The 26,393-nt window shown below is 43.4% G+C and overlaps 1 protein-coding gene across 12 annotated transcripts in view; it reads right to left on the reverse strand.

The window, feature by feature from the left end:
• The window catches only part of LYPD6B (LY6/PLAUR domain containing 6B), a 112,977-nt gene that overhangs the window by 13,697 nt on the left and 72,887 nt on the right, over positions 1-26,393 (reverse strand). For 7 of the 12 annotated variants that reach the window (XR_013228091.1, XR_013228082.1, XR_013228089.1 and 4 more), the window contains 3 exons: positions 25,915-26,045; positions 23,429-24,124; positions 15,562-19,071 (listed from right to left, as the gene is read on the reverse strand). Coding sequence is in view for 2 of the 12 variants with exons in the window: in XM_077320107.1 (XP_077176222.1) it covers positions 23,957-24,124; positions 25,915-26,045 (299 nt within the window). In the remaining 10 variants the exon portion in view is untranslated. Of the gene's footprint in view, positions 1-8,393; positions 8,494-15,561; positions 19,072-22,379; positions 24,125-25,914; positions 26,046-26,393 lie in introns of those variants that run through there. The other 5 variants (XR_013228087.1, XR_013228086.1, XR_013228088.1 and 2 more) reach the window with 5 other exon arrangements.

A 26,393-nucleotide genomic window follows, 5' to 3' on the forward strand; every position in this document is an offset into this window, starting at 1 on the left:
ATTTTCCAAAATGTATAGGTTCCAGTGATTAAATATATATCATTCAAATTCTGTTTATTCTGTGGGCCATTCCATACATTTAAAAAATCAGCATTAGGCCAGTGCAATGGCGTAACACTAAAAAAAAAATGGCCTCCCAGAATTCCTCACCTGGTGGCTCCTCTGGTGCCCTCTAGCGCTTCCTGCTATTTCAGACGCCAGCTTGAAATGGCAGAAGAGGGGAATGCAGTAGACACTCTCCTGTCTTCCACCAGTCAATCAAGATAGGCGGCCAATCTTGCTCTTTTACAGGGACCGCGATGCCCGCTAATTTATTTTTTAATGTGACTTATTTATTTAAATGCATATGCATCTATTCATAGGGCTCCTTTCACTGCAAGCCCTCTTACAATCCAGAGCCTTGAAGGTTAAAAAAATGGGGGGGATTCATTTTGTTTTTTTGGTGGGGAAGAGGCATGCTTTATGGCAAACTGGTGGGGAAGTTTATTTTGTGCTCTGCCTGGGTAATTCTGCTCTATTCGTTGCTCCAGTCAGTCTTTTAAAAAAAACAAAGCCCCATTTTGGGTGAAGAGAGATGGAGGAGGGCTTGAGGGCAGGCACTAGAGCTGGAGATCTTGCTACTTTAGCCACTTTGGTAACGCATGTGTCTTGTGCAAGTGTCTTGCTGGCTGCTCTCATCCTGCTAGCACTATATGGCAGGGATAATCCAGTTTTGTCGACTCACCTGCAAGTGCTTTAAAATGGAGGATGTAGCTGCTGGTTGGCTGCTGTAATGCTGGATGTTTATGACATAGTGCAAAATGCCAAAAATATGGCGCTTGCAAAGGGTAAGACTCTCACTTTTTAAATTGGGTGCGGAATGGCCCTATCTTTGATATATATTTAGCTCTTCATAATAGTGTATATAGTGTGGTTCTCATCAACATTTTGGGTTTTGTGTTATCCTACACAATATTCCTCCTTATTGTTATCAACATTCTGGATTTGGGGGCATTCTGGACATGATATTGTGTGTTATTCTGAAGCTTCTGGTTTAGAACAGAGTGGAAGGATCATGACAAATACGACTCTGTGCTTGTTGCAAATGGAGTTAGGCATTAAATAAAGATGAACATTAATAAACCATCATCCAATCTTGGCTTGATGGCCTCCGAGGGTCGAACTATATGATACTTGCTCGGTAGGCCAGGTTCCCCAACTGTGGGGAATGTCACTTTAAAAATGGGTGGGAGGGAGCCCAATTTGGTCCAGGACAGCAGCATGGAGAAGCCCCACCCCCGCACACCATTTTCCCAAGCCAAAATAGCTTTAAGGGAATCATTTCAGTTCAAAAAAGTGGCCCACAAGGAGGTGATCACCACCCCCCATGCAGTGCCCAGCTAAACTGGGCTTCATCTAGTTTTTTAAAAGACACCCATAGCTACTCTGTGGCCTCAGGCAAAGCAAGTCACGTCCTGGGAACCAGACCCAACTTGCCAAAAATATATAGTGTCATTTTGCCGTAACTAACCATATGAGTGGAATGGCCTGCTTTCAGGCAAAGTCACAACCATGTGTAATTAAACCATGGTCTTGAGTATTGCCTGAACTGAGAGAGGGAGGGAGAGGGAGAGAGAGGGAGAAGAATATGAAGCAAATATTGTTATAGAAAAGTAAAATGGTGTGGAAGAATCTCTGGTAAAATTGGATCTGTTTGCCCAGTTGAATTGTGGATCTTGTAGAACAGAGTGCACTACATAATGAGGTCTTTGAGCTACAAGTCTGAATTCTCTGTACTGGGGCCATGGAATTGAGAGGGAGAAAAGTTCTGGCAATATGTATAGGAGATTTAAGATACTGCTAAAGTATAATGTTGTTTTGTTTGCCCTGAACATTCTGCAAACCGTCAAGCTGCAGCTTTTTATGTCCAATCCAGGGGGAGGGTAATTTGAGCAACACAATGGAAACGTGGCATGAGCCAGATGGCTAGAGATCATTTGCATTTTTACTGATGCACAGAGAGCATGATGTGCATCATACCTGCAAGGAAATGTTGGGTACTAGACCAGAGGCTCAGGAGGGGCCTTGTGCTTTGAACAGTGTGCAACCAGAGGCTTTCTTTCATAAAACATGGGGAACAACCAAATTTAATTTCTGACTTATACAGAAATGACGTTCCATCGATTTTTCAGGACACTGCTTGAAATATTCATTCTTCACTTGTTTTTAAATGCCGTGCCTACTGTTTTGGTTGCAGGAAATTATGTGCGCCCTGGAAATGAACTCATACTGGGGGAGATGGTGATTGGCAGGCAGAATAAAGAATGAAAGAGAATGCATCTAGATAATGAGATGCATCTGGATGATACATGAAGGTAGCTCCCTTTACTGGAGACTATTATTCAAACTAAACAAAGATGTCTTTGCATCCTTTCCTCACTAATCTGTTTTCTGAACTTCAATATTCAAGTTATTGATGTGTCAAAATCCTTACTATGGGATCACCATCCTATGGGAAATGGAATAGGTTCTACATGGAGTCACATGTGACAGAAAGGCTTTGTTGTGTAATGGTTAGAGCAGGTTTTTTTTCAACCAGGGTTTTGTGAAACCCTGTGGTTTCTTGATGGCCATGGAAGGGTTTCCCAAATGGGTGGGAGTTAATTAATTTTTAATATATTTTTTACATTTGTTAAACATTTATCGGGTGATATGACCATATATAGTCAACATCCGCCCCCTCAATGGCCAACAGTGGTCCTGGAGTGGTGGGAAGGGGAAGGACCCCAGGTGGGAGTGTACACAACTATGCATCCCAACCATATTCTGCACAATTGCTCCAGTTCTGGGGTTTCTCAAACAATGTTTCAGAGGGTTCTCAATGGTAAAAAAGGTGAGAAAAGCTAGGTTAGAGTGCTGAACTCGGATCTGGGAGACCCAGATTGGTGTCCTCACTCTGCCATGGGCACTTGTGGGGTGACCTCAGGGTGACCTAATCCAAGCTTTCTCAAACAGGGTTTTGTGAAAAACTGGGCTTCTTGACTGACCTAGAAGGATTTCCCAAATGGGTGAAAGTGAATTAATTTTTATTTTTTTAATTTGTTTATTTATTTATTTATTTATTTACCATACTTCTATACCGCCCTCCCCGGAGGCTCAGGTGATATGAACATATATGTTTATGTCAACCCCCCATGGCCAATTATGTGTCTGAAGGGGTGGGAAGGGGAGGGGCCCCAGGTGGGTGTGTACACAACTATGCTTCCCAACCATATTCTACACGATTGTACCACTTCTGGGCTTTCTCAAAACCTGAAGAATGTTTCAGGGGGTTCTCAACAGTAGGGGAGGGAAACTAATGAAGCTATTTGTATACAGTACCCAGTGAGAAGCCAAATTGATAGGATTGTCCCCAGATGAAGAGACCTCAGAGCAACACGGCAGCTCAACTGCTGATGTTCAAGCAAAAGCAACTTGGGAGCCTTCACTTCCTGAATTTTGTGGTTTGATCTTTTATTTTGGACATATTGATGCTTGATAATTTGGCTGCCGATCATCCACAAACTGAGGAAACCGTGGTACTTACATGGAGCTGATTGTGTCTAATCGAAATTAAATAGCTGTATATATTTATTATGATTCTTGCAAGTAGACTAGGGAATGTAGGAATGTGGGAATGTAGATGAAGACTCCCTATGTCTTTTTCAGGGCTGATGTTGATGTTGGTGAGGCAAAATAACTGTGTGTGTCCAGAATCTCTGTGCAAAGCAGCTACATTTCTTTATTTTACTTTACCTATAGTCTGCCTTTCTCACAGAGATGGAGTAGTATGCCAGCCCCACACATATGTTTGGTCACCTGATTTCAGACCATGCAGCTGCAGGAGTCTTAAAATGGAGTTTGTGTCATACATTTACGACACATGGATGTGTTGTACATTTAATGCGATTTAGTGTGTTGTACGTTTAGTGGGATTACTAGTGATGGGTACAAATCAGGTTTCAGGATCTTCCAGGACAGAGAAGAAAAAGATCTAAGGAACAAAAAAAGCTTGCACGCTTTTTTGTGATATTTTGATTGCTCCCCAATAATGCCAATAGTGTGCATTGTATTGGCTATAGTGGCTATTACTTTGGTTAGTTGCATTCATTTGCTAATGCAGCTGTTAAGACCAATCATGCTCAAATACCTGTTGGTTTGCCTCATGTCCTGCTTACTGGGCATAGGCAGGGAGTATCCAAGGGATGGTTCCAATTGGCATGATGGGTCCAATTGGCATGATTGTACTTCTTCATACAATTAGCTGCTTTCTCACAGCAACTGCTGCTTGCCACTGCCTTCTGCCCTCTTTCTTTATTTTTATTTATTTATTTATTTATTTATTTATTTATTTATTTATTTATCTATTATATCTAAATACTGCCCTCATTTAAAAGGCACATCATTGTAAAAAGAAAATGGATCCATTTGAGATTTTCAAATGGAGCCTTAACTATTTAGGTATCTCTGCACGTCTTCGGTGTCTGCTCATGAATCCAGCTAATTGCTTCTTGTGATCTCTTCTTAGATGCTGCTAACTTCTCAGGCACAAAATGCAGCCAAACCAGTCTAGCTGATGCCAGTCATTTAAGATGCATCTGACTGTGCAGGAGAAAAAAGGGGTAAACTTAAGATGACCAGATTGTCCCACTTTTGGAGGGACATCTGAGGGCACCTGGCAAATTGTACTTATGTTGAAATTAAAAATATATATATAACAATACTATTTTTGTGTTCTATGAAACTTTTTGTTGCTCCATATAGACCACATTTTTAATCAAGAACCCCCCCCCCCCCCGGTCAATGGTGTCCTGCTTTACCAATGTTAAAATCTGGTCACCTTAGGTAAACTGCAAGCTGTTCCATGCTTTACAAGGCAAACCAGTCCATTCAACATCCCAGCCGTGACCTTAGGGAATACTTTCAGGGCTGATCTATCCATGGAGCACGTGCCATGAGCCCCACACTTCCAGGGGCCTCACAAGGTGCCTCCCCCCCATGGATCACGGCTGTAGACTTTCTCCTCCCTCCTTTTCTCTCTTTAAGGACTTTAGGAATGGCTGTATGGACTGAGGCACACATGAATAAACTAGAAAGGCAAGCACCAATGAGGTTACTTTGCATACGGAGGAGACAAAGGGATTCTTTCCCTCAAAGCTATGTGGACAACACAAAATATCTACCATATAAGTTCTCAGAGAACTAGCTTATGTATGTAAAATAATGGTAAGACTCTAGTTTGGCATGTCTTTCAATAGTGCATGATTTCCGGCTGGGAATCTCTTGCCCTAAGATGAAGATGTCTGTGGCTTGTCAGACGGTGAAGACAGAAAGCTGGCAGGATGAAATCATTTGTCCGGCGCAAGACAAAAAACTGATCATTTTCTTGAAGCTCAAGCCGGGGCCTCCTACAGATAGGCAGCATTGAAAGAACATTATCGTCATTTCAAGATAGCATAGGTGTGTTGAGGAGGGGGCTGTGACTGCCGCAGGGCAGAAGGGAGAAAAGAACCTTGAAGACTTTAAAAATACACGCAGTGATTGCAGGGGGGGAATCATAGCACATAAGGGAAGAGCTGCGTTTTCATACTCTGCTTTTTACTACCCAAAGGAGTCTCAAAGCAGCTTACAATCGCCTTCCCTTCCTCTTCCTACAGAAGATACTCTGTGAGGCATGTGAGGCTAAGAGAGCACCGAGAGAACTGTGACTGGTTCAAGGTCACCCAACTAGCTTCTTGTGGAGGAGTGAAGAATCAAACCCAGTTCTCCAGATTACAAGCTGCCTCTCCTAATCACTACACCAAGCACATACATTAAAAATTGCAGCTTGCTTCCGAAAGGCTGTCCCCCTCCTCCAACTAACTATCCAAGTTATTATTTAGATCAGGGATAGTCAACCTGTGGTCCTCCAGATGTCCATGGACTACAATTCCCATGATTCTCCAGATGTCCATGGGCTACAATTCTCCAGATAGTTATACCCTACAGCAGGGGTAGTCAACCTGTGATCCTCCAGATGTTCATGGACTACAATTCCCATGAGCCCCTGACAGCGTTTGCTGGCAGGTGCTCATGGGAATTGTAGTCCATGAACATCTGGAGGACCACAGGTTGACTACCCCTGCCCTACAGCATGGACTACTATTCCCATGAGCTCCTACCAGTGCTGTCAGGGGCTCTTAGGAATTGTAGTCCATAGACATCTGAAGAACTGCAGTTTGGCCACCCATGTCCCACAGTGTTCCACAGTGGGGACTAGACAAAGCAGCTTGCAACATCCTTCTCCTCTTCTCCATTTCTCACCTTCTTTCCATCTGGGAACTGAAGGTGAAGTACACAGAGGAGACCTCCGGTCCAGTTACTAAAACATTCAGACCTGCTTAAGTTTCAATAAAACTCCTATATCTTGTTCCCACGAGCCATACCCTGGGATGCAACTCTGATCCGGTTGATGCATGCTAAATTGCTGTCAATGTATCATGTATCAATATCAACTAAGAAGAACTTGGCTGTGACCTGGATAGTCCAGGCTAGCCTGAGCTTGTCCTATCTCAGAAGCAAGCAGGGTAGGCCCTAGTCAAGGAATACCAGGGTAGTTGCTCAGAGGCAGGCCATGGCAAACCACCTCTGAACATTTGTTGCCTTGAAAACCTAACTGGGTCACTATAATTCGTTTGTGACTTGACAGCAAAAACAAAACAGGAACTCAAGGTGACTGGAACTAGCATGTTACAACCAGTGTAAATTACAACCAAAATGCTGTGTGGTCCCTGATAAAATTGTAGATCAGGACCAAAATAAAATTAAATCCCGATGCTTTAACTGGATAATGATCTGAATGTTGATGATCCATCATCTTTCACCCCCAAGAAACAATTCAGTGGCAGAACTCTTAGTCAACACCCAGAAGCAAATATTATGCAATGAGTTTCTGGTAAATGCTGTGCTTGGCATTAACCTGTTGCTTTTAAGATCAACATAATGTGGGCCAAGGATTTTTTTTTTAACCCTGCTAGGTACTCAAGATAATTAGAAGGTCAAAATCTCAAAGTAGTCTTGCTAAGTATGGTCCTGTCTCCTACTCCAAACAAAAATGTATACAATTTAAATGAAGTCAGACCTAAATAGCAGTTTGCATTTATAAAATTCGCCCTTCCGTATCTGGAATGTAAAATCCACAATGAATCCCATGGATGGAACATTATTTGCTTATTAAATTCTTGACAGATCATCACAACTGGTAGGTATTAGTCCACCAGATCATCTTGGAAGACAGTTTAGAATGGTCACTAAAGGATCAGATTTGATCTTCTGGGAAGTAGAAAGTCTGCAAGAACATCTCATTTCTCATCTCAGCTGTGCAGACTGCAAAAGTAGGCACAGAAGCACCTTTGTAGCACTCTGCCTTTATTTATAGTTGGAAAATAGAATTTGCAATGTCCAAACATCATTATAACTCTTCTATAGTGAATGTCAAGACCTTGAGGTCCTCCTAAGGATGCAGCGCCCTCTGTTGGCCCTGCAGCTCCCTTCCGTTGGCTCCCCTAGGACTCCACCTCTTCCTCACCATTCTCTCACCACCTTCCTCCTCCACTCTCTGGTGTTACTCCCCTTCCATCATTCACTTTTTCTATCTCTCCCTGTCACCTCCTCCCCCTCCGTCAGTCCATTGTCCTCCTTGCACCCAACCCCCAACTCTTCCCTTATCCCTCCTTTTCTACCCAGCTGCCTCCTGTGCTTCTGCTGCCATGCTTCAGCCTCTGAGGATTTAAAGGGGCAGTTGTGACTGCACCCAACAGCAAGCAGGATGTGAGTGGTTCAGGCCTTCTGGCTGCTGACATGTGCCTGCGACCTCACCTTCCCTGCCTGAGTGGTTCTTGGTGCATGGGAGGGGCATGGGAGCTTGAGTCCTGTTTGCTGGTGATAAGGGGCTACTCTTCCTGCCAACCCCCATCGAGGGGCTGATTCTGTCACCGGGAGCCTCTCACTGCTTCTCCTCTCTGTGTGGCTGTGTCTTGTGGGAACTTTGTTTCATGTCCTAGCTCCCCAAGCTGTCGCCAGCAGGAACTGCCAGGGGCCAGCCTGTGTCTCCAACTGCCTGACTCTCTGAGGCTTGGGAACATCTGCTTGGTGGCCCACCTGTGGTGGCATCTCTGGCCCTTTTCCAATGCTCCTTTCCTGCCTGAATTGGGGCGCTTCTGCATCCTGTGTGCTGGAATGGGTGGGGTGGCATCTCCCAGAGTAGGTGGGAATAGTTTGGGGCACCTGGGAGGGGACCTGGACAGTGAAATACCTTTGAACATGAGGTATGGTCTTCAGTGAACTTAAAGCATATTAACCCTTTTTGAAATAGTGCTGTTAATTACTCAGCTTACCATGCAAAATTCGAGTCCAGTAGCACCTCAGAGACGACCAAGATTCTGGGGGTGTAATCTTTAGAGAACCAGCTTGGCATAGTTGCTAAAGAGCTGTGGCCTGTAATACAAATAACCAGGTTTGATTCCCCACTCCTCCACATGCAGACAGCTGGGTGACCTTGGACTAGCCGCACTCCTGTTAGAGCTGTTTTTTCTAGAGCTGTTCTACCAGTGCTCTCAGACCCACCTCCATCACAGGGGAGGGGAAGGGAAGGTGATTGTAAACTGACTTGAGACTCCTTCAGGTAGTGTAAAACAGGGCATAAAAACCAACCTTCTAATGTGGGCAGGTTCTATAACCATTAGGAAAGGCTAGCAAACATTTGTTGATTACCACGTTGTAAAGTCCTTCAGAAACATGTTCAGTAAAGACAGCTTGGTGTAGCAGTTAAGAATAGTGGCTTCTGTTCTGGAGAACTGGGTTTAATTCCCCACTCCTCTACATGCAGCCAGCTGGGTAACCTTGGGTCAGTCACAGCTCTCTCTCAGAGCTCTCTCAGCCTCACCAACCTTACAGGGCGCCTGTTGTGGACAGAGGCAGGGGAGGCAATTGTAAGCTGCCCTGAGACTCCTCCGGGAAGTAAAAAGCAAAGTACAAAAAGCTCTTTTGCCTTTTGTCAATTCCCTTTGCTTTGACTCTTGAAAGCTTCTACTCCCCAAATTTTGTTGATTTCTAAGCGGCTACTGGACTAGAGCAGGGGTAGTCAAACTGCGGACATCCAGATGTCCATGGACTACAATTCCCATGACCTCCTGCCAGCTAACACTGGCAGGGGCTCATGGGAACTGTAGTCCAAGGACATCTGGAGAGCTGCAGTTTGACTACCCCTGGACTAAAGTCTAGCTTTTTTACCAGACCAACACAGTCCAACTCTCAGAGGACAATCCTAAGGAGCCCGTTCTACTCAGAATTTATTTATTTTATTTATTATATTTATATACCGCCCTCCCCGGGGGCTCAGGGTGGTTTACATAATAACATAAGAACAATACATGGAACAGTCTTGCTGAAATCTTGCTGAAATCTCTTGAATTGGCTTTAATTCCAGGGAAGTGTTCTTAGGGTCACACTATTCTTTCCCTAAGAGCCTCTTGTGGCGCAGGGTGGTAAGGCAGCTGACATGCTGTCTGAAGCTCTGACCATGAGGCTGGGAGTTTGATCCCAGCAGCTGGCTCAAGGCTGACTCATCCTTCTATTCTTCCAAGGTCGGTAAAATGAGTACCCAGCTTGCTGGGGGGTAAAACGGTAATGACTGGGGAAGGGAATGGCAAATCACCCCGTATTGAGTCTGCAAAGAAAATGCTAGAGGGCATCACCCCAAGGGCCAGGCATGACTCGGTGCTTGCACAGGGGATACCTTTACCTTTGTTCTTTCCCTAACCATTTCTAGTAACAGCTGAATGGATTTGATGCTGAGTTCAGTAATTCCATTGTTACTGTTCCTGTGTGTCTCAACAGCCTCAGCCTGTACTTTTTGAAGAGAGACCCCACGTGTACATGCCTGGCAATTTCCATATACCTTCTCTGCATTTCTTCCTCAGCATTCAGTTCAACAGATATCAGTTCCACAGATTTTGGCCGCCTGCTTAAACTGTCAAGCGGGTTCCTTAACACCTGCCTGATCTTTTGCCTTAACTAAAAGAAAGTTGGGAGTTCAATCCCAGCAGCCGGCTCAAGGTTGACTCAGCCTTCCATCCTTCCGAGGTCGGTAAAATGAGTACCCAGCTTGCTGGGGGGGTAAACGGTGATGACTGGGGAAGGCACTGGCAAACCACCCCGTATTGAGTCTGCCATGAAAACGCTGGAGGGTGTCACCCCAAGGGTCAGACATGACTCGGTGCTTGCACAGGGGATACCTTTACCTTTAAAAGAAAGTCAGCCAACTCATCTGCCTTGATTAAAGAACAAAGAGTAGAGGCCATCAAAATATGGGCATTCAGCAAAACTAGCAAAATGAGAGAATATTAGCAGAATCCTACACTGAGTTACTCCCAGCTGAAGCACATGAAGCTCACTTGGTTTAGATTAGAATAGCAGGCATGGTGTAGTGATTAAGAGTGGCAGCTTCTAATCTGGCAAGCCACTCCTCCACATGCAGTCAGCTGGGTGACCTTTGGGTAGTCACAGTCCTCATAGTACTGTTCTCACAGAGCAGTTTTGTCGGAGCTCTTTCAGTGCCACCTTGCCTCACGGGGTATCTGTTGTGTGGCGAGGAAGTGAGGGCAATTGTAAGCCACTCTGAGACTCCATCCAGTAGTGAAAAGTGGGGTATAAAAACCAGCTTTTCTCTTCATAGGGCAGCACAGCAAGTGCTAATGAAAATTATCTTGGCGTTTTCAATTCAGAAAAAGAGGCAGCTTACCATCTTCCTGAAGAACAAGAAAGCTCAGAAGAAAGTTGTTCTGTGTATTTACATGTTATTCAGCCACTGAAAGAGAGAATGCCAGCATTGTCTCTTACTGGCCCGGCTCTCCAGGGACTGCGTCTTCTACCATTTGATCCTCTTTTGACTGGGGATGCCAGAGACCTAATTTGTGCAAAGCAGGTGCTCCAGCACTATCCCAGGTGTCAGGAGGCCTCTTAATATGTGTATTTGGGAAGATCTCTCCCTTGTTCTTTGCTTTCTTGTTTTTCCCAGCAGGAAACCCTTACTCTTTTTTTTCTTTTTTTGGGCCAGCTCTGTAGAATGGCTTATTTTTTACTAAGGTTTTCTGGATATGATGTTGTTTACAAATGGTGTACTTTTACAAGGTGGAAGTAGCCCAAACAGCATTAGCTGAAGAACAGGAATATTCTGGAAAGAAGATGCAGACATAAGATAGCTGGGCACTATTTCAAATATCAACAAGGAAAGGGAGCAAATGGATTGGGAAAGGGCTCTGTCTGGAAGCAGAGTGTCTGCTCTGCATGCAGGACGCTCCTAGTTCTGTCTTCAGCAACGCCAGTTAAAATGGTCATAGAAACATAGAATTGGAAGGGATCTCCAGGGTTATCTAGTCCAACCCCCTGCAGAATGCAGGACATACAGTGATCCCAATTCCATGCCCAGATGACCCCCCCCCCTCAAAAAAAATAACCAGAATCCCTGGCCAGTGTGGCCTGGAAGAAATTCGCTTCCCGATCCCAAAGTGGTGAACGACATTGCCCGGGACATGCAAGAAAGAGCCACGAGAGCCAAGCTCAGACACAGTCCCTTCTGCCCACCTACTCTCTCTTCTGCTGTGTTTGCTTCCAGTTTAGTATCATCTGCAAATTTAAGAAGCACCCCCTCTATTCCTTCATCCAAATAATTTATAAATATGTTGATAGGGGGTCTGAGCCTGAGAACCTGGATAGCTGCTGCCAGCCAGTGCTGATCTTGAGGGACCAAATGTCTGTTTTAGTATGAAGCAGCTTCATGTGTACACATTTCCTTGGGGGGAACGGCTGGCCATAACGTTTCCAAAGACAGAAAGTTAGAGTTTATTACTAGAGCCTGGAAAGGTTCCATCAATGCCGACTGTTGACAGAGTTTCATGGGCTATTTTGTCTGCACAATAGAAACTGTCCCAGGAGAAAATGCTCGTTAGTAGAATATGCTTTTGATGAGATTTTTTTTTTTATGAACTTGAGTTTCCGCCAGTATGAACTCATTAACCAACTACCCCCAAAAGCCCACCCCGCTTTCTTTTGCCAAATTACAGAAGCACAGCTAAAATTAATTATTAGGGTAAACATTCTGCTTCCAAGCACTTAGGAATGACCTTTGGTAAACATTTCAAGGGGTGGTGGTGGTGGAATCTGCACTCTGACAGCTGGCTCTCGGTCAAGACAGCCTTCCTGTTTTGGAGTACTCTGCCGGCATCCCAGAGATTTAAAAACCACAGAGAGATCCAATGCTGAATTTAACAGCCTGTACTTATTTAAAATAAATTGCAAATGTATAAACATGTCTTGGTGTCAAAATTAGTACTCAGGCACTGTGAATATTAATACTTCAATTGCAAAGACTGCCGTTTCCATCATTAGCATAAAGGACGGGAGGCAAATTAAAGAATCAGAATGTGGATTCAGTTTTAGAATTCCAGGATAGAGGGGTTTGCTTGGCACTGAGACATTTTAGGACCACTTCCATCCCCAATGCAGCCCTCTGTATCTCCAAAAAGCAGCTCCTGAAAGTCAGGGGAGCACTGTTCAGTGTGACTTCAGCTGGAAGGGGAAAGTGGGCATTCTGTCTCCCCCTCCCGCTGTGTGCCTTCAGAATCCAGAAGTGTGCACATAGCTCAGGGGACCTCACTCTACCTCATTTGAAAAATCACCAACATCTACTCCACATGGATATTAATGATATTAAAATATGACTTAAAGGATGTTTATTATAGTTGTAAGCCAACTCAAGGGAGTTTTTTTATTAATAATAATCTTTTAAAATTTCTTGGAATGGATTCTAGAAATGTTAGACTATACCCAGAGATTGCCTTTTCCTGGTTTAAAGACACACTCGTTTATTTAAAAAATGATACATTTTTTTCCAGCTACACTACAACATTTGGGGATACTTTTTAATTAACTTTTTTTCACTGGTTGTACCTATAATCATAGAAATAATATTTGCTTTCTGGGGACATCAGGCTTTCTCCAATCCACGCTTCTCTTACAGCTGGACCACTCACTCTTACCATCAGTGAAACTCAGAAAACTTTTCAATATTATGAGATCTTTTTTGCACAGCAAGACCAGATGTCAGAATGTGCACATTATTATTCACAGCATATCTTGTACACCACTCCACTGAGTTTATTTAGTAGTTAAAATATTTGTTCCCCATCTTTCCTTTTGGCTCAAGTTTGCAGCCTTCCTCCAAACTAAGGAGATTTCCTTCAAATTAAGTGGCTCTTCCACATAAGTTGGAGGCACATAAATTGGAGGAAGCCTCTTTGAAGGACAGTTGAAGAGTACATCTACTCCTAAAACTACTAGATGAACCCAACATGACTACAATTAGCTAAACCAGTCATGTCTATAGAGCTCTAAACTTGATTGGCTAGGAAATTATAGAATCCTCTTGATCATTGTTGGAAAACACTCGGTACTCCGTTAGACTGATAACATTTTGCCTTGGGATGAGGATTCAGTTTTCACCCAGATTCCTGGATTTTTTTGTCTAAGAGTAAGGGAAGCCTATAAAAGTTTTGAATGAATGAATGAATGAATGAATTAATTAATTTGCTGCGCCTCCAAGGTGGTACTATTGCCTGACCGGTCATTTGTCAGTGGTCTGAGTTATCATTTTAGGTCACATCAGCAATAAGTTACTTAATTATCAACCTTACACCTGTGCACTAAACAGAAGGAGTAGCATATCACTCACACATGCAAGCAGTTGTAATTAAATGAAAGGCAGGTGTTGGCACAATTATAACAACAATACAGCTCAGCACATTCATTATCACAGGATCTGATGTGTTGTTTTACAAGGACATAATTCTGATATTTTACATATAATAGATCAGATTGTTTCTATATATTATTCATCTTGCATTTCCCATGTTAATATGTTACTACTCTCCCTGACTTGCATGGTCCAGGCCAGCCTGATTTCATCAGATCTCAGAATCTAAGCAGGATGGGATGGGAGACCACCAAGAAATTCCACAATCACAACACAGAGGCAGACAATGGCAAACCACCTATGAATGACACTTGCCTTAAAAACCTATGAGGTTGCCAAAACTTGGCTGCAACTTGATGACACCTTCTACTACCACTGAGTTTAAGAGAACATAAGAGAAGCCATGTTGAATCAAGCCAATGGTGAGTCAGTGTCACACAGTAGCCAAATCCCAGGTGCCATCAGGAGGTCCACCAGTGATACAGAACTTTAGATGTCCTCTCACTGTTGCACCCCAAGCTCCAATAATACAGAGCATCACTGCATACATAGTGTTCTATCTATACCTTCTGGCTAATAGCCACTGATGGATCTTTGTTCCATATCTTCATCCAAACTTCCCTTGAAACTGTCTATGCTTGTAACTACCATCACTTCCTGCAGTAGTGAATTCCATGTGTTAATTACTCATTGGGTGAAGAGGTACTTTAAAAAACTGTTCTAAGGCTACTGATTTAGGATGCTTAGGGCTGATCCTGCATTGAGCAGGGGGTTGGACTAGATGGCCTGTATGATCCCTTCCAACTCTATGATTCTATGATTGTTAATTTCATTGAGTTCCCATAAGCTCTTGTATTGTGAGAAAGGGATAAAAGTATTTGTCTGTCCCATGCATAACTTCTAAAATCTCTTGTCGTGTTACCCTTCAATTGTAGTTTTTCCAAGTTAAAGAGCCCTATCCTCTTTAACCTTTCTTCATAAAGGTGCTCCTTCCCATTTCTGCACCTTTTCCAATGCTATAATATCATTTTTGAGGTGCAGTGACCAGAATTGTACACAGTATTCCACATGAGGCTCAACTCTGGGCTTGATTTATACAGGAAGTCCCCTTCTTGATAGTGCCCAGCATAGCATTTGCCTTTTAAAAAATTCATTAATTTATTCATTCATTCAATTTATATACTGCCCCTTACTGTGACATCTCATGGTGGTGTACTCGCACACTGAGTTGACATCTGTGTTGACAACATGACTCCAAGATATCTCTCCTGGTCAATTACTGCCAGTTCAGACCTGATCAATGTATATTTATAGATAGTATTTTAACTCCCATGTGCCTTACTTGGCACTTGCCCACATCAAACCTCATTTGCTATATGCCACAGGTGATGAAGTCTGGGATTGAACTTGGAACCTCCTGCATGTAAGGTATCTGTTCTACCACTTAGTGATGGCTCCTCCCCCTTACTAACCCACTCTTCATTTGCATGTGAAAGAGAAGGCAAATGTAACACTGCTTTGCACTGAAGAGGTATTAATTATTTAGCTGCCTGTTTTGGCCCTCCAGGCATCTGTCTGCTTTACCCCTATTAGCATCTATGGAAATTCTGACCATGTGAGCTGCCATTTCCCATAATATCAAATGTTCAAGAAGAATTATGCATGAGACTCATTTGGCAGCAAATGGGTGTCATTGTCATTTCTACCAGTCCCTCATTATCATCATTATCCACTTAGACTCTTCCACTAATATATTTCATTCAGGCTATTTTATTTTATTAAGTTAAATTAAGCACCAAAAAAAAATCTTTTCTTGTCATCTTTTCCTGATCCCTTTAATTATGAATTTGGTCACTGGGATATAGGTACATAAGAATATGTTCACCAGTAAACATTGAACAGACATCAAGGTAGCAAATGAGGTTTAGAATCAGAATCATGGGACTTGCATGGACACATATCAGGTGGGACAGCAACTGTACGAAGGAAGGGAACTGGGTACGATTGAATGAAAAAGCCCAGAGAATACAACTCTTTATTGACATCTAGGTCAATAGAGGTTCTGATGTGGTATCCTATTTACAAATACCAACATTTAAAATATGAAAGACCAATATATAGCAACACAACAGCTGTAAAAAATACAGTTAGATAACATTAATATAAACAAGCTAAAAACAATAAATCAGCAAAAGAAAATAAATGGCATGAAAAACGTAACATAAACTGCAACCATCTTTGTTTTAAAATCTTTTTAAGTCACAGGAGACAAAAAAAATAGTGCTAAAATTCAGACCAGAACATCCTGCAAATCTCTAGCTAAAATCTTGGACCAAATTTTAAAAACCTTGGAGGAGATTGTCTATTTGCTGGGGAGAAGCTTATTCTGCCTTCTCACTATACTGTTGCAGCTAGTCCCCAAGTATCAAGTGTGTTTTAGATCATCTGAAAAACTTTCTTTTATCCCATCTCTGTGGGATCACGGGATCACCAAAAACATAGGGAGAGCTGTTACGCATTGTGGCTCTCAGACCGCAAGAAGAGCTATTGTGGCACTGTTGCTCTTTCAGTTTTTCTGTTCACTTGTTTGTTCTTTGTTACATGAGATTATACCAAGAACTGTCCCACCTTCCACAGCCAATCTAAACTCTCTCAACGTGCAGGCATTTTCAAACTGCTTTCACATATTATCTCTTTTTGTTCATAATGGAAACAAAAATAAAAAGCTGAAATACCAACAGTAAGCACAACGACGAGCACTGCAGAGAGAAACAAAGGAACCCTGCATTATGACCTTTGAAAGCCCATCCTGCAATAATACAGATTGCACAAATATATCCCAGCATTCCAACACTTCAAACACACACATACACCCAATAGTTTGAGGATTGTTTAAAAAAATACTTTCTGCTGACACTTAAGTTGGAAACAACTAAATTTAGCATACTGTGATATGAGAACTGACAAAGAGTAGGCCACGGTCTACTGGTGGCCCATTACCAGTTTCTGGTAGACCACATTGTACTGGGTTTCTTATAAAGGATGTTTGACTGGGTGCATCTTGATCTGACCAAGAAAGAAAACAATGGCTTATTTAAGCAAGAGAACATGGTTAGGATCACTGCTCACAAATGAGTTAGGCCTGAATTCTACCCTGAAATACATTCACCTACTTTGTAAATAGTGATCCATGGAGTTTTAATAAGAACAGAGAAACTTATCAGTAGACAACCAAGGAAGACTAAAGACAAGATATCTCTGGGGAACCACTTTACATGTGTAGCATTTACAGGATTTTTGCCATTAAACTGACTTTCTACAAACTAAATTTATTCTAACATCAAAGTGAAATTTTATTTAAACAAACACAGAATATATAATTTATTCTCCAGAGCTGTGCAGGGGAACGCAGTGCTGCAAATCAGGAGGAGGAGATACATTATTTGACCCAAGGTTGATGGAACAATGTCATGCAGCACACCTTTCTTTCTTGCTGAGCAGCCCCTATATTATTTTCTTCTTCTTGTCTATGGCTTTCCCACCCAGTCCTGGAGTCAGGAGTAGGATATATGAGGTGAAACAATAATAAAACTGAAGCAACATTGTAATCACAATAACTCCAGATAGTTTGTTGCCATCAAGTAAGTGCTTCTACTATTCAAAAAGGTCTTTTAAAACTTCAAGGAGATAGGCTTTCTTTTCAGTTTCTGCTTAAACATTTAAGCATAAGTTTCTGGGTTTCACTTAAAGTCTAGAAGGCAGGTACATAGAACCAAGTCCCCAAAATCCTTCTATATACACAGACAAGGGATCCCTTGACTTTTGAAAACTCCATTTTCACTGGGCAGGGATTACTTCTCTTAACTATAAACAATTTCCCTTTTTGGCTTGAATGGGGATCCTCTCTGATCCTCTCAAGGCTTTTGCTTCCTTCCCAGTCCAGTCAGCACTCTTTTTCAACTGTCAGTTCCCAACCTTCCTTTTTAACTGACTCTTTCCACTGAATTCCATTTGAGTGGCCTGTCACTCAAAGATTCTCTAGCTCTGCTTGGCATTAACCCTTGACAGACCATCACAGCCCTCTTTACAATAAAAATATTTTTACTTCATTAAGCTCCTTTTCTACCTTGAGCAAAAAAGAAAAGTGCTGTCCAACACAAACAAGCTTTAACTAATCTGTTATATCAATCATACCCCACTTAACTTGGCTTCAGGGTATTAAAATTCCCTCCCTAATGCCAATGGATATCATCCAAATCTTTGTATCTCCTTAATCTCCTTCAGGGTTCAGTCATGCTGCTCCCCACTACATAGGGGTGACAAAGGCAAGGAGTGGCACAGGTGGGAGCAGATAAAATTGAGACCACAACTTTCAAAAGCGTAATCCTTCCTAAGATGCTGGGGAAGCACAAAGGAAGGCACATAACCAACAAGCACAGTAAGTGTTCCTCAAAAGATTATGCATATAAAACACATGAGTGCACCCTGTGTTTCCTAGCACCACCTTGGCCAGTAACAGAGAAGGACATTATAAGTGATTTGGGGTGCTCCCTGCAAGGAGCAAGTCTGAGGGATCTGCAGGGCGTGAGGCAGAATCAGCGATATGATACAGCTAGCACATTCTTTTGATGCTCATGGTTTTCGTTGCTGAAGGTTTTTGTGCAGGCTGGCTGCTTTGAAGAAGAAGAAGAAGAGTTGGTTCTTATATGCCGCTTTTCCCTACCCGAAGGATGCTCAAAGCGGCTTACAGTCGCCTTCCCATTCCTCTCCCCACAACAGACACCCTGTGGGGTGGGTGAGGCTGAGAGAGCACTGATATCACTGCTCGGTCAGAACAGCTTTATCAGTGCTTTGGCGAGCCCAAGGTCACCCAGCTGGTTGCATGTGAGGGAGTGCAGAATCGAACCAGGCATGCCAGATTAGAAGTCCGCACTCCTAACCACTACACCAAACTGGCTCTCTTGAGTGAGGAAAAGAGTGCTGCACATGGAGGTCTCTTTCGCATTTATAGAAACCGTGACCTCAGTCACATTTACTTAAGTTGCATGTCCATGAACAGCTACATCACAATGGCTTCTTGTTCTCATGGCAAACATACAGACCCAAAGATGGCAATAAGTTGATCCTAAAACCTTTACAAGAGAATGCACGCAGCATAGAAAAGATAGCCGCCTCAAAACAACCACCACCCACACATGCATTTCTACTTGCTTACCTCCTCTGATTTGACTGCTTTCTTGTTGGTTCTTGTGCGTATTCGAAACCTTTAGAAACAGAGTCAAAATCAATTAATTTACGTGGAGATGCTACATCGAACCAGGTGCCTTATACATGCAAAGCATGTACTCTACCTGTGAGCTACAACCTAAGTCAATATGCTATGGCTGGTTTCTAATAGACTTGCCTTTTTAATATGCATACCTGCTCCCCATTGGAAACAGAACATTTTATCCTCTGCACAAAAATGTGCAGTGCTATGCTAAGCAGATACCCCTTTGACACTGCTGAAGTCAGTGGCCTTAGGAGGCTCTGTTTAGGATAGCACTGCTAGCTTCAGGGCTTTGGGTAGTAGTGTCTAAGGTTGTCAACTCTTGATGGGGAAATTCATGGGTATTTTGGTGGTGGAACCTGGGGAGACAGGATTTGCACAGAGGAGGAATCTCAGCATGCTGCAATGCCATATAGTTTATCCTCCAAAACAACCATTTTCTTCAGAGGTGATTTATCTTGTGTGGATATTGTAATTCTGGGACATCTCCATGTCTCTCCTGAAGGTTGGCAGCCATATTATTATCCCAAAAAATCTAGAAGTTTCAACAGTAACCCAAATGTCCCTTTATTCTGCCATCTTAATGTAATTTTTCACATTATATCCATAAGACAGTTTTTGAAGCCTTAAATTTGTCAACACCTGTCAAAACACAGGCCTGCTGTAACAGGTTGGATTTCAGATTTCCCTCCTGATCTTGACTCAAGGTTTTTATTTTTTTCATTTTTATTGAAAGAATAAGAGTTGCTAATAGCGTACTTAGAAGCATAGCCTACATGTGTACTGAACAAACAGAACAGAATACCTGCTACCTGCTTCAAGTGGACCACACTGGAAGGAAGAGAACTAACTGCGGATGGACATCAGCCAAATATTTCTAGGGGAAAAACAGCGTCATAGGAGGTTCCTGACCCGTAGACCTGTTTTTTTGGAGTTTTTAAAATGGTACCTTATTCCACCTATGGAAGACTTGCCAGAATCCAATTGATCTCTATTATAAAAACAATGATAAATTTTGCAATATTATTTATAATAGATCCTTTAACATGTGAAATCATTTCTTTTTTTTGAAGAAAAGGTCATTAATTGAAACTGCTATAAAATATGAAAATTTATGTGAAAAAGAATGCTCACAAGGTAGATCTTCTTAAATGAAACTCGCCCTTGGGCAGGGACTAAGGATGGATTATCTTGGTTGAAAAGCAGAATTTTTAAAGACACCCACCACCCTAGCAGGATAACAAAGCAAGAAATAAAAGGAGCTCTGCACTTTTACAGACAGATATGAAAGCAAGACTAATATCTTAATTTTCTTTTTAAAAAACCCTAACTATCATGTTGTATAGATAACAGTTTTTACTAGATGTAATCATTCCTGATTGGAATATTTTATTATCATTAAAAATACAGTACATTTATGAAGAAGGGGGCTAGATCTACACTTCCCTTGTGCATACCTACAAGTGAATGGATAGACATCAGTATAGGAATCCCCTTGGATGCCTCCTGCTTCTCATGCATAAGGAGAATGATCTGGTCAGAAACCAAATCACACCCTAGATCAGCGGTTCTCGACCGCCGTAACGCCACAACCCCAACTGCAGTGGTGGGGTCTGCACGTGCACAGGCGCATGACAATCTGGAAGTGGCCAGAGCCAAGGCTCTGTTGCTGCCGTCCACCACTGCCACTACCCGCCGCCACCTGCTGCCATGGTCCTACTGCTACCAGCCACCAACCTGGTGACCCCACGGAAGGGGCCAATTGGGGTTGGGACCCCAAAGTTGAGAACCACTGCCCTTGATGTTTTAGTGATTCATCTTCACAACAGCCTTGAGAGGTAGATCATTTTAGACCCGTTTTAGAGAGAAAGGAGGCTGACTGATTATATTGCAGTTTTATGGCTGAAAGGGATTCGATCCCAGACTTTTAAAGTTCAAATTTTACCTACGAAACCATTTTGAGCCTGTATGGCCATTCGAAAAATAGCAATATACAAAGTTTGCCTCTGTCCTACAAAGAAGAAACAACTGCCATCCCCCAAATGAAGTTACAAAATCTCCACCAGGAACAATTGGGCAGCAATAATGAATGATTCTCATGCCCCTGGGTTTCTCTTTTGTTCACACTCTATAATATTCCTAATAATTTACTCTGATACAAGGTCATGGTGAATAATATGTAGACAAGTTAAACACATGGGGAACAATTAACAAAGAATAGCATAATACACCTTTCCTGAGTTACAAAACCCCCAGTGCATTAAATTGCTTTCATGAATTGCTTGGAAATGTTATGAATAATATACTGTGGCTTGCAGCCAATGAACTCAAATGCTTCCGTGCACTCATGAAGGTTTCCTTTTTTCCCTCACCCTTGTATAATACAGCTCCCTGTATTAAGTCAGGCCATTTCAACACTAGCAATATCATTCAGTTTTGCCTTTTTAAAGGTCCATTTTTTAAATAGAATCATAGAGTTGGAAGGGACCTCATGGGTCATCTAGTCCAAATCCCTGCACTATGCAGGACACTCACAACCCTATTGCTCATCCACTGTAACCTGCCACCCCCTTGAGCCTTCACAGAATCAGCCTGTTTCATCTGCATATTCCAACACATCTTGATTCATTTTGTGCATGCCCCTTTCCTTGTCACCATCCTCCCTCTCCCCTCCCTCCCTCTGCCCTGACTTCAGGGGCTGCCCATGCACTGCTACAAGCCACTTAGTTCAGACCTGGCCAAGAGCACCAAAAATCGATGTCTGCCTCACTTGTTGCTTCTTCCTGAGCCAACACTCATCAGTCAGATCTGAACTGAGGGGTCCCTGCAGAGCCAGCAGGGCAATTGAGGGCTGGATCTGGTTGTTCCTGGCTGCCAGCAGCCCTCCAGGGCAGTGACCCACTAGGAACTAAATTTAACTGGCCAGACTGTCCCTGGGAGATTTGCTAAATTGTTCAGTGGGAAAGACGCTCAAGCTCCTCGTGTGTTGGCCTTTATGCTATTAGAAGAATCCCTTCTCTTTGTTGGCAAAGTTTAAATATGCAAAAGAGCGAAGCACCAGATGCTTAAAAGCAGTGGTCCCCAACCTTTATTAGGCTGGGGACCGGCAGGGCATCGGGCCGCGCCCGCAGGGACCGCGCGGGCCACGCCCACGAGCCGCGCCCGCGGGCCGCACCCGCGAATCGGGCCGCGCCCGCGAGCCGCGCCCGGCCGCGCCCGCGGGCCGCACCCGCGAATCGGCCCGCGCCCGCGAGCCGCACCCGGCCGCGCCCGCGAGCCGCGCCCGGCCGCGCCCGCGAGCCGCACCCGTGGATCGGGCCGCACCCGCGGGCCGCGCGGGCGCGGCCCGGCCCTGATTCCCTCTCCCCGCCCTCCCGCAGTAAGTAGCTTCCCGGGCCGCAACCTTGCGGCCTGGGAAGTCTTTTACTGCGGGGGGGGGAGGGGCGGGGAGAGGGAGCCGCGGCCCGGCGCCATGGCCTTTGCGGCCCGGCGCCGGGCCGCGGCCCGCAGGTTGGGGACCACTGCTTAAAAGGACACAATAGTTTTATTGAGAAGAGAAATAAACTTTGTGAATAAGAGGGGAGAGAAGAGAGAGAGATTCGTAACTGTTGTTGCTTTCTGGAGGCAATCAAGAAGGAAGTGTGCTCAAAGGAGCAGGAAGTCTCCAATTAATCAGGACATAGGAGGAGACTATTTGAAAAAAGTTCCTAATCCAAATATGTTAACTACGTATCTCCTCCAATGCCCCTTGTAGGATACTCTTCTTATGCTGTTAAATCATACACACAACAGGTCTTGCATATTCCAACACTCTTTATGTGCTAGATCAGGGGTAGTCAAACTGTGGCATTTGCTGGCAGGAGCTCATGAGAATTGTAGTCCATGGATATCTGGAGGGCCGCAGTTTGACTACCCCTGGGCTAGATCAATGCAGAAATGGAGAACCATGATTCATGGCTTGCAACTGATACAGTCATTGACCACCCACTTTGGCATGAAATATGAACCATAGAACTGGAAGGGACCTCCAGGGTCATCTATTCCAACCCGCTGCACAATGCAGAAAACTTACAACTACCTGCCTACCGACTGTAGTCCAATTTCATGCCCAGATGATGCCCCTACAAAAAAAAAACACAGAATCCCTAGCCCATCTGGCCTGGAGGAAATTTGCTTCTTGGCTCCAAAATGGCAATTGGCATTTCCCTGGGCATACAAGAAAGGGCCACAAGAGCCAAGCACTGACACAATCCTTTCTGCCCTCCCACTCATAATCTGCCTGAATTCACAGAATCATCATTTCTGTCAGATAGCCTCTGCTCAACAACTTCCAAAGAAGGAAAATCTACTACCTTCAGAGGAAGCCTGTTCCACTGAGAAACTGCTTGAACTGTCAGAAACTTCTTCCAAACGTTTAGGCGAAAATGCTTTTGAACTAATTTCATCCCATTGGTTCTGGACCTGCCCTCTTGGTGGAGTGGCTATGAACAGTGGCAGGTTTGATTCCCCACTCCTCCACATGAAGCCAGCTGTGTGACCTTGGACTAGTCACAGTCCTGTTAGAGCCTCGTTTACCTCACAGGGCATCTCTCGTGGAGAGAAGAAGGGAAGATTATTGGGAGCCTCTTTGAGACTCCTTCATGTAGTGAAAAGCGGAACTCTTCTTTTAAAAAAAAATCGACAATCATAATGTACTTTTGGAATGTTTTCTCTAAAACTTAGCAAGCATCTTCACTAAACGGGCAGCCGGCTTCATCAACGTATAGCACCATTACACGGTTTTCTCCTGCATACAAATACTGGAAGGAGTCTCTTTCTCCTCGTTGTATGAGCCAGTCTTCACATAGCTCCAGGTTCCTGGGCCGCTGAATGCAAAAGTCTTATGACAAGAGGTAAGCTGTGAGGACTGAGACCAACAGCGGCATGCTAACAGCCGTCCTGCTGCTGCTCGAGGTCCTCCGTGCATGCACCACGGCAAAGATGGCATTCGTGTGGTTCGTCGGCAAGTCTACATTGCAGATCATTCCTTCACAGCAGGAGACACATTCCTGTAGATTTCAAAAGGCAATATTGTTATCCGGGACTTAGACTGTGGCCTATTTTGAAAAAGCATAGAGAGTTAATCAAATGAGTTGCAGTTGGGGTTAAATAGACCCTTGCTGGTCCAGATCTGAATCAGGCACCCTGCACTTGGGTGCTAAGGGGAATCTGCAACTTACACCTGGTTGTTACACAGCAGAGCAGGGACTGCAGACAGAGCCTACATGTTCTGTCAAATGTGATAAGGAGACATTTCCTTTCGTGCAAGAGGGTGTCTGCACTGTACTTGATGAATAAAATTACTGAGCTAAACATTTGCTTCCCAGAACATTTCTATTTCAAGGACACTCCTTTAATGGATCAGAAGGTTTAATAGTGCCATTTTAAACCGAACGACACCCTTCTGAGTGCAGTGCAGAAGGTACTGCTGATTAATTATATAACTTTGATGATGCAAACATTAGCTACAAGGACAAAATGTTTATTTATATCAGGGCTTTTCAAATGGAAAATCTGGAACTGTTGCATGCTGGTATAGGACTGAAATTTGTAACCACACAGCACACTGCCAGGACATACCTGCGCATTTATTCTGCGTACACACGCATTCTTAGAGTCACATGCCATAACAGTTAGAAGACTTTGGTGAATGGAAGAAAATCCTATGCAATGGGAATATGGCTGCACTAATGCAAACAATAACCATTATTTGGTTTGTGGCCATTTTAGATAGGGAAGGATTAGGCAAGCCATGCGTTTTAAATGTCCTGTCTGGCACATACAACTTCCATTGGAAAAGTGTGTCTTTTCGCCTATGGAAATCATTGTAAGCTGCATTCCTAAACCCATAGATTTCAGTGGATGTAAAAGGGCGTGAAACTATTTAGAATTGCCCTGCCAGTTAATAAATGTATCTAGCAACCTAGTGGTAGTCTTTGCCTAACAGTTCATCTTGGGGTAAGTGTAAAAAAACCTCTATCTTGCCTTTTTACATTTGAAACCACGCGATCCAATCCTTGTGAACTGTTACAATGCAAAGAGATGTAAAAAGTGTAGTTTATATGGTTCGTTTTATATTCATCCCTATGTAATAAAAACTCTGTTTATCCTACTATGTTTTTTTAAGGATGAGTCATTTTAAATTCAGGGTCATCTGCTTTTACCACCTCTTTCCTTAGGGTCATTCTGGATCATCTTCCTTTCAAGTAAATGCATAAGGACTAGAAGCTTCCTTCTAGAAGAAAGAAAGAAAACTAGGATTCTCTGGGTGTTCAACTGTGCACCCAAATACCTGCAGGCATCCACAGCTTTGCTTGGAGCTCAAGCTGTATTTGAGACTGCAGCAAATCAAAAGCGAGGCACATCAAATCAGGCGCTGTCTTTGACCTGACATCGCATTTGACAGGTGATCCAGCTTATATCCTAAATGCATTGAGAAAATCCCAGTGGGAGACTGGTTCAATTTACAGTGCTACCCTACGCATTAACTTCAGCAGACTTGGATTGGAGTAGCTCTCCGTAGGTGTCTTGACAGTAGTCCTAGTGCCCTGTATCTTAACCACTCTGCTGCTTTCTTCTGAGCTAAGGAGGCTTCCAGCTTAAGTTGGTCTCTAAAGACAATGGCATTTAATGCAAACACTAGTTACAAGCTATGAAGAGCAAGGCTGGCAGAGAGAAAAACCTTAGCCAGGTCACCAGTATTCAGAAAGTTCAGTGTTGCCTTTTGAAAGGTACTGCCTCTGTCCACTCTGGGCGAAAGGCCAAAATGTTTTCCCATACAGCAGAGTGTCCTGCTCACCATATGACCAGTTTCCCTGTGATGGCGACAACCAACAAAACGGCATTCTTCCCCCGTAGCGCACTTTTTGGTGACAGAGGCACTCATTCCATGGCTGGTGAAGTGATGGACAGTCAAACAATACTGTGTGTCTAAGGAAGAAACAACACTAACATCAAAATCAGGGTTGCTTCAGTGAAATAAGCAGGTAGAACAGGCAGAACTGGAATACTAATAACAAAAATCATCGACAGGCACAAAAGCCCTCCATGTCACCTTGAAAAAGCAAAGATGAAGAAACAAATAGACTTGGTACTATGTGTCAACTTTTTTGTCTCCATGCCAGACTTCTGATGTGTTTTTCTTTTTGTCATCAATCTGCACCTTATTTATGGTGATCCCATAAAGCTTTCAATGCAAGAGACATTTAGAGGTGGTTTGCCATTGCCTGCCTCCATGTCATGATCCTGGACTTCCTTGGTAATCTCCCACCCAATTAC

The sequence above is a fragment of the Paroedura picta genome, chromosome 2 (assembly GCF_049243985.1).
Source record: "Paroedura picta isolate Pp20150507F chromosome 2, Ppicta_v3.0, whole genome shotgun sequence".
NCBI lineage: Eukaryota > Metazoa > Chordata > Lepidosauria > Squamata > Gekkonidae > Paroedura > Paroedura picta.